Source organism: Lepus europaeus, chromosome 5 (genome assembly GCF_033115175.1).
Source record: "Lepus europaeus isolate LE1 chromosome 5, mLepTim1.pri, whole genome shotgun sequence".
Lineage (NCBI taxonomy): Eukaryota > Metazoa > Chordata > Mammalia > Lagomorpha > Leporidae > Lepus > Lepus europaeus.
In genome coordinates, this window is record NC_084831.1 from 83410494 (window position 1) to 83424138 (window position 13645).

General features: G+C 41.3%; 1 protein-coding gene across 1 annotated transcript in view; it reads left to right on the top strand.

The window, feature by feature from the left end:
• Positions 1–12548, top strand: part of LRRC8C (leucine rich repeat containing 8 VRAC subunit C) — a 96156-nt gene extending 83608 nt beyond the window's left edge. Inside the window, exon 3 of the mRNA XM_062191700.1 lies at positions 6108–12548. Coding sequence (XP_062047684.1) covers positions 6108–8381 — 2274 coding nt within the window. The 3' untranslated portion in view covers positions 8382–12548. The remainder of the gene's footprint in view (positions 1–6107) is intronic.
• The last annotated feature ends 1097 nt before the right edge of the window (positions 12549–13645 follow it).

Genomic DNA, 13645 nt, shown 5'->3' on the forward strand with positions numbered 1-13645 from the left:
GGTGAAACATAGAGATTAAAAAATGAGGTCTTTACTAATTATATACTGAATTGATCTTCTGTACATAAAGAGAATTGGAAATGAAAAAAAAAAAAAAACAACCTGGTGTTAAAATGGAAATGGCATAGAAAATTAATTAATTTGAAAAAAAAAATTATGTAGGATCTCTGTCTTTAATGTGCTGTACATTGCTATTTAATGCTATAATTAGTAATCCAATGGTAGTTTATTCACTTTACGTTGCTATGCGGGCAAAATGTTGAAATCTTTACCTAATATATACTAAACTGATCTCCTGTATATAAAGAGAATTGAAAATGAATCTTTACATGAATGGAAGGGGAGAGGGAGCGGGAAAGGGGAGGGTTGCGGGCAGGAGGGAAGTTATGGGAGGGGGGAAGCCATTGTAACCCATAAGCTATACTTTGGAAATTTATATTCATTAAATAAAAGTTTAATAGAAAGAAGAAGAAAAAAAAACATAAAGGTTGTAGGTGTTTTAAAATAAAAAATATGGTAATTATAAAAAAAAAATAAATGACCTAACCTAAAAAATAAGCTGGTAAAGCAACGTTAATATTGGGTGGCTTTTAACCTACCCATCTTGATGAATCACCCTTTATCTAAACCAGGTGTGTATGTATTTGAGTTTTAAAATGTGCAGAATCATGTAAGCACCACCAGAATTAGGATGTGGAAGAATCTCAACACCGCAAGGAATCTTCTTGGTGCTGAGTTTTGCCCTGACTCCCCGAACCTCTATCCCTAACCTCTGATCTCTTCTCCATCTCTTTCTGTTTTCTGTCCTTTTTTGCAAAATGCCATATAAAATCAAACAGTAGGTGAGCTTTTGAGACTGGCACAGCTTGCAATAGCAAAATTGCCTACGTGCACATCGTCATGGGAATGTCTGTAGTAAATTAGATCACAACCACAGAATGCAATTTCATGGCACTTAAAATGAAGGACAGCCTCAGGTGCCAGCTCTTAAAGTCTTCAAGATATACCATGCAAGTAAAAAACCCAATATATGTACCTACTGCAGGGGTAATACATAAAGTAAAATTCAATTTGTGTACTTATATATGTATATGGACTGATGGAGATCTGCACAATGTATGCAAAACTTACAGCATTCACTAAGGAATGTATAGGGTAGAAAGAGGGAGAAGGAAGACTATTTTGTGTGTTAAAAGTAAATGTTTCAGGGAGTGGGCATTTAGTCAATGCTAGTTAAGACACGTGCATCCCACATCTTGAGTACCTCAGTTTAATTCCTTGCTCCAGTTCTCTGCTGGTGCAGTCCCCGGGAAGCAGTGACAATGGCTCACATAATTTGGTTTCTGCCACCCATGTGGGAGACCTCGGCTGTGTTTCTGGTCCCCAGCTTTGGCGTGGTCCAGCCCCACCCATTGTAGTAATTTGGGGAGTGAATCAGCAAATTAGAGCTCTCTGTCTCTAACATAACTTTTTAAAATTTATGTTATAAAAAGACAGATTTATGCTAGCAAAAAATAAAATACTTAGATTAAATTTAACTGTAAAAGTAAAAATCCATGTGAGGAAAACAGCAGAACACTCCTGAAAAACACAAAGTGGGGACATACATCCTGGAGAGGAAGAATCAGCCATAAAGAAGTCAGCTCTTCTTAACTTACAAATAAAAATACCTCCAGGTTTTGTTTTATTTCTTGATCTAGACTATAAAGTTCATTGTAAAAGGCAAACACAAATTTGAACACTGCTTACACTAAATACTGTTTGAGTTGTCTTTCTCCCAAGCTTGACCTTAAAGGGCTTACCGTCCTCAGGGTCCCTATTAAAATAACTGCATGGAGGAGTCACTGGGTGCCTGCCTTTCCCTGAAGCCACTCGGGACTACTCGGCACTCATGTCCTGCAGGTGCCATTTATGTCTCTGGCCTGTGCTGGACAAGCTGGCCCTTCACTCATGTTGCTCCAGCTGTCATTTCAAATAGTTTCTCTGAGGCAAGTGCTTGGGTTTTGTTTTAACCTCAGCCTTTTGGTGTCTCATGCATACAAATGGGGACTGCTTGAAGGGGTTATCACAAGCATGTTCTGCTCTCCGCTGTAGATCCTACTCCTCCGTCATCATGATGGCTTCGGTGAGTCCACCTGTCAGAAGACAAAATTACAACCAACTTAGCTGGCGCTGTCATTGGCTTTTTTTTTTTAATTAAACTTTTATTTAATGAATATAAATTTCCAAAGTACAGCTTATGGGTTACAATGGCTTCCCCCTCCCAAAACTTCCCTCCCACCCACAACCCTCCCCTTTCCCGCTCCCTCTCCCCTTCCAATCACATCATGATTCATTTTCAATTCTCTTTATATACAAAAGATCAGTTTAGTATATATTAGGTAACGATTTCAACAGTTTGCCCCCATATAGCTTTTATTCACAATTCATGAATCAAGGTAGTCTTCATTCTACAAAACAGAATGAGGACTCTCACTGGGAAAAAGCAAAAGCAGAACAGTGGGTTCTGTAAGGTGAGAATAAGGAGATGGAGCAAAAGCGGGGTGGGGGGTTGGGGAGATTGCTGACTGGCTGAAATCAGATTACTTTTTGTAAGGATTAAAACAGAGAGGACTTCCTTTATGCTGACTCAGGTAGATTGAAATCTCAGTTTAGGAAAAACTGAATCCAGGTCTGCTTCCTTAAAAAACAAAACAAAACAAAACACAACATCAGCAAGAAAAAAAAAAACTGATGCATCTGCTTCCTTAAATTTTCGGTTTGACTCTATAGCATTTAGCATGAGTGGTACCATTTTGGTTTGGTCTAGGCCCTGAAGCTGGAGCTCAGTGCAACCAAATGACCTGATTAATTTTGCTTAGCAGAACAAAAGACTGGCACACAAGCAACCACCGTGAAAGCTACACCATACCATAAAAAACGTATCCACAAACATTAGTGATCTGAAATAGAATTACTTTTAAAGGCCCTAATTTCACATTGACTGTTCAAGTTATTTCAGGATACAACATAAGGTATGGATACATTCCACTTGAAAATGCAGCCCTTTGATGGTGTAGATTTGATCATTACAATTTTAAATATTATCTTCCTGGAGTTCAGCAGCATTGCAAGGCAGATTTGGAAAGATTGTTCCCTTTGTTAAGGAAGCTTGAGTTTTTACTTTATGTTTTTCTCAAAAATACCCTCTTCTAGAAAGCAAAAGCAAGAAATTCACTTTATTTCATGGACCTTAGAATTGATGAAGAATATTCAAGACCCTGTTCTTCTTTACAAAAACTGCTGTGATGTTTTCTCAACATGATTATTTGCAGATGAGAATTTATGAATCCGAATTACAGTAAGCCCATTTCTCCAATCTTTCATCCTTTGGGTTTCTTTTTGAGAAATATTGTGTAGATATTATCACAGCCAGAGAACAATTTTACATGTGCATTTTCTTTCCTCTGGGGACTCTGAGAAGCATAAGGAGCATTTTACACACTTTTGCTCTTTTGTTTAAGATTTATTTATTAATTTGAAAGGTAGAGTTATAGACAGGGAGAGGCAGAGGTAGAGAGAAATCTTCCACCTGCTGGTTCCCTCCTCAAATGGCTACAATAGCCAGACTGGGCCAATTGGATGTCAGGAGGCAAGAGCTTCTTCCAGGTTTCCCATGTGGGTACAGGAGCCCAAGTACCTGGGCCATCTTCCACTGCTTTCCCAAGCACATTAGCAGGGAGCTGGATCGGAAGTAGAGCAGCTAGAACTTGAACCAGCACCCATATGGGATGCTGGCACTGCAGGACCCAACTATGCCACTGCCCCTTTACCCTCTTTTGTAATCTAGGTGTCAGCTGTTGGGATTGGACAACCTGCCCCCACATTCCTTCCAAATTCAACCCAGAGCTGTTCCCTCTGCAACTAGTGTTCCTAGTGATGAAATTCCAGGATTTGGGGTTTATTTTTTTCCCTACTCTGCTCATTTTTGAGGGATTAGCACCTTTTGGAAAATAGAACAGTCTTTAGCCTCCTGGCACTATAGCAGGCACATTTCAAGAACTGTGTCCCCATGAAGACTAAGAGGAATATGTCCTCGGCCCTGGGTGAGGCTCCTCTGCACTCAGACAAGATACAGCCCTGAGCTGGAAGGGCTACTGCAGTTTGGGCCTCGTTCATTTTCTCAGCAGCTGTATCCTGGTGTCCTTCTGTGTCCCAGGCACCTCACTGCATGATGGCTGCATCACTCCACTGACAACCTCATGCTTCTGTATGCTGGACTGTGAGTTCCTTGGTCACCAGTTTGTGATAATGGTCCATGCCATAGCATGTCTACATTGTCATGAGTTCAGATTCTAAGTCTGTAGTCAATACAAAGGGCTTTTGTTGATTGCAAAACCACTAAACACCTTGCTGTTGCAGGACCACTAAATACCATGGTTTTCCAGCCATTTGATATTTTAGGCAGAGTTTCCCTTTGTTATTAATTCCACATCCCATTGCCGTGTACTCTTTGGTTATTACCCTCCCTTTGCATTGTTTGCTTAATTGTTCAAAATGTTCCACTTCTCTGGGCTGCTTCCTGAGGGTGATTCCTCCAGGTTGAAATTCAAGACCACATCTGACTCATCCAACCTTATTTGCAGCCAAAGTGTCTTATCTCTTTCCCAAATTGCAGTCATATGAAACTGCTAGGTAATCTCACAGCTTAATATTCTTTTCAACCAATCTGAAGCACTAGTAGAGAGATAGAGGTTCTCGGTGTAGTATATGATGTGAAAAGCTAGCCAACTTAGACATAATTATTTTACTATTGAACACTTGTGTAGTTGTTCATCTGCCTATGAAGAAATTGGTATTATAAAAACTTGGCAAAATTCTCATTATATTAAAGCCATTCATATTCATCTATGCATATATTCTAGGATATGGGCAGAAAGCAAAGAGAAAACAATAAAGATAAGAATTTTTTCTTTATTTCTTCTTTCCACTACTTTTACTACTGAACACTATAAATAATATTACAAACTAATTTAATATTGAGTCATTCAATTCAAGATTGAGTCTGATAAGAGGATGTACTTCCCGACCAATGATTGATTCTGCCAGGTTCCTGTGAGAGGAGAAATGCAAATTAAAAAAAAAAAAAAAAAACTATGGAGGGCAGGCATTTGGCAATTTAAGACTCTGCTTAGGGCACCTCCATGACACACATCAGAGTGCCAAAATTCTACTCCCAGCTCCACCCCCTGATTCCAGCCTCCTGCCAGTGCAGACCTTGGGAGGCAGCAGTGGTGGCAAGTAATTGGGCTTGTGCCACCCATGTAGCAGACCTGGATTAAGTTCCCAGCTCCTGGCTGTGGCCCGGCCCAGTCTCCACATTTGTGGCCCTTTGGAGAGTGAGCCAGCAGATGGGAGTTCTCTATGATTCTGTCTCTGCCCATCAAATTAAAACAACAATAACAATGTGAGGGGTGGGCATTTATTCTAGTGTTAAGATGCCCACATCCCATATCAAAGTAGCTGGGTCAGGTACCCAGCTCCAGCTTCCTGCTAATGCACACTCTGGGAGGTGGCAGCAATGACTGAAGCATCTGAGTACCTGTCGGCTATGTGGAAGACCTGGATCAAGTTCTTAGTACCCAGCTCCTGGCTCCCAACTTAGGCCTGGCCCAGCCCCAGCAAGTGTGAGCATTTGAGGGTATAAACAAGTAAGTGGGAGATCTCTCTTTCTCCTTTGCTCTCTCCCTATCTACCCTTCTCTCTCTCTTTCTCTCTCTCTCTTTCTCCCCTGCCTTCCTCCCTCTCATTCACTCTCACTCTACCTCCTTTCCTCTAAAATAATAATTTTTGAAACACATGAATATTCTCTAAATATTCAGTCTGTGAACTGTTACATGTACTGACAAAACCACTGTTTTATAACATAACTTTGATGAAGAAAGTCAGCTATTTCATTTTGTTAGCCTATGAGCTAAGAATAAAATCTGGTGCTGGAATTGAACATTATATTCTCCAGGCAGAGGAAGCAGACGTTTATTGGATGTTATTGCTGCTTTCTTCACACTAATGACATTACAAAAGCTCTTTGAGTAAGATAATTTGAAAATATGATTTCTGTGTTCCAGGTCATGCAAGACAAGATAATCTGCCTTCCGAAGAGAGTGCAGCCTGCTCAGAACCACTCTTCCATTTCAAATGTCTCTCAGGCAGCTGCCAGTACCACCCCACTGCCTCCACCCAAACCGTCTCCTACCAACCCTGCCACTGTGGAGATGAAGGGGCTGAAGACAGACTTGGACCTCCAGCAGTACAGTTTTATAAACCAGATGTGTTATGAGCGGGCCCTCCATTGGTATGCCAAGTATTTCCCTTACCTTGTCCTCATCCATACCCTGGTCTTCATGCTCTGCAGTAATTTTTGGTTCAAATTCCCCGGATCCAGCTCCAAAATAGAACATTTCATCTCCATCCTGGGGAAGTGTTTTGACTCTCCCTGGACCACACGGGCTTTATCTGAGGTGTCTGGGGAGGACTCAGAAGAGAAGGACAGCAGGAAGAACAACGTGAACCGGTCCAACACCATCCAGTCCGGGCCAGAAGGCAGCTTGGTCAACTCTCAGTCTCTCAAGTCAATTCCAGAGAAGTTTGTGGTCGACAAAACCACTGCTGGGGCTCTGGATAAAAAGGAAGGTGAGCAAGCCAAGGCCTTATTTGAAAAGGTGAAGAAGTTCAGGTTGCATGTGGAGGAAGGGGACATACTGTATGCCATGTATGTCCGCCAGACCGTACTCAAGGTCATCAAGTTCCTGATCATCATTGCCTATAACAGCGCTCTGGTTTCCAAAGTCCAGTTTACAGTGGACTGCAACGTTGACATTCAGGACATGACTGGATACAGAAACTTTTCTTGCAATCATACCATGGCACACTTGTTCTCAAAGCTCTCCTTTTGCTACCTGTGCTTTGTAAGCATCTACGGATTGACGTGCCTTTATACCTTATACTGGCTCTTCTACCGTTCGCTAAGGGAATATTCCTTTGAGTACGTCCGGCAAGAGACTGGGATTGATGATATTCCTGATGTGAAGAATGACTTTGCTTTTATGCTTCATATGATAGACCAGTATGACCCTCTCTATTCCAAAAGATTTGCAGTGTTCCTGTCTGAAGTCAGTGAAAACAAGTTAAAGCAGCTGAACTTGAATAACGAGTGGACTCCGGATAAACTGAGGCAGAAGCTACAGACAAATGCCCACAACCGACTGGAACTGCCTCTTATCATGCTCTCTGGCCTTCCAGACACTGTTTTTGAAATCACAGAGTTGCAGTCTCTGAAACTTGAAATCATTAAGAACGTCATGATACCAGCCACCATTGCGCAGCTAGACAATCTCCAAGAGCTCTCTCTACACCAGTGCTCTGTCAAGATCCACAGTGCAGCTCTGTCTTTCCTGAAGGAAAACCTCAAGGTCTTGAGTGTCAAGTTTGATGACATGAGGGAGCTGCCACCCTGGATGTATGGGCTCCGGAATCTGGAAGAGCTCTACCTGGTTGGCTCCCTAAGCCATGATATTTCCAAAAATGTCACCCTCGAGTCTCTGCGGGATCTCAAAAGCCTTAAAATTCTCTCCATCAAAAGCAACGTCTCCAAAATCCCACAAGCAGTGGTGGACGTGTCCAGCCACCTGCAGAAGATGTGCATCCACAATGATGGGACCAAGCTGGTGATGCTCAACAACCTGAAGAAGATGACCAACCTGACCGAGCTGGAGCTGGTCCACTGTGACCTGGAGCGCATCCCGCACGCCGTGTTCAGCCTGCTCAGCCTCCAGGAACTGGACCTAAAGGAAAACAACCTGAAGTCGATAGAAGAAATCGTCAGCTTTCAGCACTTGAGAAAGTTAACTGTGCTCAAACTGTGGTATAACAGCATCTCCTATATCCCAGAGCATATCAAGAAGCTCACCAGCCTGGAGCGACTGTCCTTCAGTCACAACAAAATAGAGGTGCTGCCCTCCCACCTCTTCCTATGCAACAAAATCCGATACTTGGACTTGTCCTACAATGACATTCGATTCATCCCACCTGAAATCGGAGTTCTCCAAAGTTTACAGTATTTTTCCATCACTTCTAACAAAGTGGAAAGCCTCCCAGATGAACTCTACTTCTGCAAGAAACTCAAAACTCTGAAGATTGGGAAAAACAGTCTATCCGTACTTTCACCCAAAATTGGGAATTTACTGTTTCTTTCCTACTTAGATGTTAAAGGCAATCACTTTGAAATCCTCCCCCCTGAACTGGGCGACTGCCGGGCTCTGAAACGAGCTGGGTTAGTTGTGGAAGATGCTCTCTTTGAAACTCTGCCTTCTGATGTCCGGGAGCAAATGAAAACAGAATAACTTATTTTTTGTTCAAGTTTGACTGAAACACGCTTCTACCAAATACAGTATAAATAATTAGGCACTCTTAATGCCTTTCCTATTTTATTTTTTTTTCTTTTTCACACAAAACAAAATGTACACAAAGTTCAAGTAAGGAGTATGTATTTTTTAAATAAAAATTTAATTGTATTTTTTCAATATTAATATTTTAAAGTTTTATTTCTCTTGGAACCTATTGTATCTAGTATTGTTTTCTACTGACAGCATCAGATGGTTCCATGTGTTTTTGTTTTGTTTCGTTTCTTCGGTTCATTCTTGTGAAAGGGAGGGAGTTCTAAGTTGCATGCATTTTGGCATTTTTTAAATGGATGAAGTTATTTTGCCAAGGTTGCTTTTCATTTGTTTACACCTGTGTACAGGGTCCCTAGTTTTGCTTTTGTTGCGTGAGAAGCACGGAGTCTGTGCTCGTTACTTTGAGACCAGCTGCCTTCTCCAGGGCCACGCCCTTCGTCCTACAGCACTCTGCTCTGGAGTGCAGACTCACACAAGTGCATTGCCACTCAGTATTGGTGTTCAGTTCTTCCCCGGCCTCCAGCAGAACCCTTGAGTGCACTGCTTCCCAGACCTGACAGCGACAGTTTTCCTTAGGCAAGGACTTTGTGAGGGGTGAAGAAAAATGCTTGAATTGGCCATTTACAGTTTAACCGATTTGTGTTTTTAACCAACCTATAAAAAATACAATTTGGAAACTCAATACAGAGGCTCCCCCATCCTTAACAATGCTTTGTAGTACTGGTGAATATCCTTCAGGAAACCTGATTGAGTCTAATATTCTAGTAGGCAATTCAATTTTAAAATCATAGGATTAGGAGCCTGCATCTTTGAGTAATTCAGTCAGCCTTGATCTCTTGATACACGAATGTACCAGACGGGAAAAATGGCACTACTCAAGCCCTCTGTGACAGCCACTGTGCTCCAGCCAGCCCTCCCCTCCCTCTGGTAGGGTGGCAGTGGTACTCTACCCACATTCTGCCTGTTGCACAGAATAGCCCACTGTAGTAATCGATGTCCCTCAAGCCTGCCCTCACTGTGAATGCTTGCGATGCAAGCACAGAAACCCTCTCTGCTCTCTGGCTTAAAATGATTCTAAGACTTTATTCAAAGGATGCAAAAATGGCTAAGAGGTTGCCACTGAGCAATAATTTTACCTGATGTTCAGCAGAGTTTTGATTTACCTTTCCCCTTAAAATCCAACATAGTAAAGGGTCTCGGGCAAAATAGTTCAATGACTGCTAAGCTGTATAGAGCAGGGAAATAAAATACAGTGGTTTGGGCCCTCGACCAAGGACCAGTTCTACTGATCATAGGAACTTTGTTCAATTGTCAAATTCAAAGGGACAATTTTCTGAGCCCTAGACTCATCTGAGAAATGTTGGGCACTTAAAATGAAAGACAGTAGGAGAATGATTTGGGTTTTCACAATGCTGTTTTTAAAAATTGCTCCAGAAAGCAACTCTGGGAACTGCTCAGCAGAGAGAACGTCTAGGTTGTGTTTTAAATTTTAGAGCACGTGATGGGGTGAACGCTTAGGGAAAGGATCACTTTTCCTTTGTTTAGTAATCCAGCCATATAGACTTTGAGTCTGTGCGCTTGGCAGTTTCTGCTGTATGTTAAAGTTTTAGGTGGTTTTATGTAGCTGAATTATTGAGACCTGGAATTGGAATAATACTTTTATTATTAATAATTAATATTAATACACTGTTATAGTTATTGTATGATGAAATATTCAATTCTGGAATATTGTTGGAACCCTGACTATGAACAGTGTGTTGCATTTAGAAACATAACCCTCACTGTTTTCAGCAATTTGTTAGCAGATTGTCTGTGGTGGAACATTATAAAAAGACCCCACGGCAAGGTGAGCTTAGAGAACTGAGGGCAAAACACTGGATGCACTGTTTTTCTGGATAAAATTTATGATTATTTTCTATATCACCCTTCAAAGGGGATCTATTCAGGTTAAAAATTATATTTATGCTGAAGTCTTTATCTGGTGTTAACTAATGATCTCTTACAGGTTCATAACTGAAGCAAGTCACTAATGGTTCTCTTATACTTGTAGCAGTTTGACAAAAATCAAAAAATTTTGTTTTCTTAATGATTTTTACAGGCTGACCACCCCCCAACCTAAGATTCAGATAACATCTAGTAAATTAATACAAACTACAACTTTGTTTTAACTAACAAGGAAAAGTCAGAAATATTTCTATTACCTTTTATAAAAATTCAAAAGTCTCAAACTTCATTTTGAGTCTAAACCTTCCAACTCTGGCCCATTTTAATATTGTGACTTTTTGTCCACATTAAGCAAAAAGCATTCAATTACTGTTCAGCCTTTAAATGGTAAACTCAGGTAAATGAGCTGCTGACTTTTCTAAAGTTCTTTAACTGATCAACTCATTGTATAGGGTATCGTGTCACTCTGTATTTTACAAGTGCTCTTGCTGAGGAGGGACAGCGAGCTGTATTTCTCCAGCATCCACTGGATTTCCTGAGAAACCGCTTGTGTAACTGTAAAAGCACCATCATGTATTCTTAACTCACGTGGCTGTTTGAAACTTGTGATGGGTAAGCTTTTTTGGTCTGTTTTAATGGTGAAGTAGAGAACAAACAATTGTTCAGTGAGGATCTGGTTGAAGGGGAACATATAGATATACCCCAAGTGTACCGCCTAAGAAACCTGCATTTGTTCATGATGTGTTGAGTGTTGTTTTGTTTTTAACACAGCATCTTCAATAACAAGGTTTTGAAACAATGACATCTGTCATTTACAGTTGTATCTCTTCATGATGTTCACCCACTTCTTTCCCTGCCATTGTATTTCTCAGCTATTTGAATGAGGTCCAGCAATTTAACATGGCATCCTGTGCAGTGGGCACTACTTTCTCAGACAAGCTTGGAAAATATGCCTGTTACAAGTATTTTGTTCTAGAGGTGGCTCTTTGCCTCTCAAGCCTACTATGTGGAGAGGGGTCTTCAACAACCTGGAATCCTCTTTGAGTTACTTGAAATGAGCACAAAGTCCAAGTTCTTACAAATATGCTATGATTTCTGACACCGAGAAAGAAAATATCATCTTTATATCTGTTACTAGTGTTTCCCCCAAGAGAGGTTTTGCTCTTTGTTTTCTACGATAAGAAAATCTGTCCATTGTTTAGGTTTCATTTTATTTTGTTCTCTGATTTCAGTCTAAAAACAGGACCCACGTTGGTGATGTACTCATTCAGTGAACACTCATGGTTCATCATAATGAACTGTCAGCAGTATTTATCAGTGAACAGATAAAACAAATGGCAATATAATTTTAATTTGCTTTTACAGACTAAAATTAAGAGTCAATGCACATTCTCCTGTGAATCCAGAATGTGATAATGTTACTCAAACAGTCCCCACTTCGGTACTATCTCAATAACTCAAGATAGAGCTCCCTGTCATCATCCAGTTAGCAAAACACATGAAAACACCCGTCATTGGGGAGGCGACTACCTAAAGGGTTAGGGACTTTCTGATCTTTTCTTGTCCATTTAGAAAACATGGATAATTTGCCAGTCCTGGCACGGTTTTTCAGATGTGGGCCCCTGCCGTGTTCTGATACAGGTCCATGCCAGCTTCCACACAAGCTATCCACTCTTATTCCGTCTGCCCTGAGTTATTCACTGACAAAGGGGGCATCCTTAAGTTCATTTTGGGAAGACAGAGGAGGGGCTCAACCTGCCCCCAAGCAATATTTTTTTATCTGAAGTCCCTGAAAAGGAGTATAAAACTTTGGACAACTTAATGTCTTGGCTGTGTTAAAGAACAGTTCCTGTGCATGATTTTGAATGTGGTATACATTTGCTGCTTTTTCTGAATACCCCTTTCTCTCCCACCTTACTCTGACCCCTTATGAATATTTCTATTGGTTGAAACGCCACGCCTTATGTGCTTGCACCGTTTTCCTTTCCCACGTGTTTACTCACTGTCTCTAAGTATTCGGATCATGTCAAATGCTGACGAAACCTCTGAGACTCAAGACAATGCTTGAAAGTTGATTTGTCATAACGCAAATTCATGATGAAATGTCTTAACATTTGGCTACGTAGTACCTAGAAACAAAATAAAGTTGTTTTTATAACTTAAAATTGAGATCGGTCCCTTTGTCACTCATTTTCAGAAATCATGATTATCCTTTGCATTTCTTCAGCTATTTATAAGGTTCCCTCTGCAGAAAATGGGCTGCATACATTCTTTCGCTGTTAAACTAGTTTCCGTAATTATCACTAATTATTTCCTTCCTTAATTCACTGTGCTGCATCTAGCAAAAGTGCCCCTGGAGTTTCATCTGGGTAATTAGTGCCTGAATATGTAATCTGGAGTGCAATTGCTGTGCACTTGCCAGATCAGATTGGACAGTGGCTGTCCAGTCCGGCTTTCCCTAAATGCATGCAGGGCGAGGACTGTGGCCACTGGAAGCAGTCAGAACAGTTCTGCATGGCAAGGAGGCCTCTCCCAATGAACACATTCTCTCCAGGCTTCAGGGAGCCTATGTGAAAATCTTACTTATACCTACGTGTAAGGAAATTGTAACTGGTAACTTTCTTTTAAGCTTGATTTATTTATTTGAAAGTCAGCATTAAAGAGACAGGGAGAGAGAAAGAGAGAGAGAGAGAGAGCGAGTTTCCACCTGCTGGTTCACTCCCCAAATGGCCACAACAACCAGTGCTGGACCAGCCGGGGGCCAGGAGCTTCATCCAGGTCTCCCTTGTGGGTGCAAAAGCCCAAACACTGGGGCCATCTTCCGCTGCTTTTCCCAGGCCATTAGCAGGGAGCTGGGTTGGAAGTGGAGTAGTGGGGACTCAAACTGACGCCCACATGAGATTTCAGCATTGCAGGAAGCATCTTTACCCACTATGCCACAACACGGGCCCCAACTGGTAACTTTCAAAGCTTAATTGCCACTTTACATATTTGTACTATTTACTTTATTGATAATCAACTCTCTGGAGAAGGACTGTTGAGATGAGGAAAGGTGATGACTGGAGAGAGAAGACACGCGAATGTGGGTTTCAGAAACAGCAGAGATTATGTGAGAGCTTTGGAGAAATCTTGGGGACAAGAGCTGGGGAATGTAATAGATTCACAATACCTGCTGATTTTAGTGCAATGTGCACACCTCAAAAAGCCTCTGCCCACTCGCACCTTCCCCCGTCCCATCCTCCAGGCCTTTCATTTGTATGGAACTT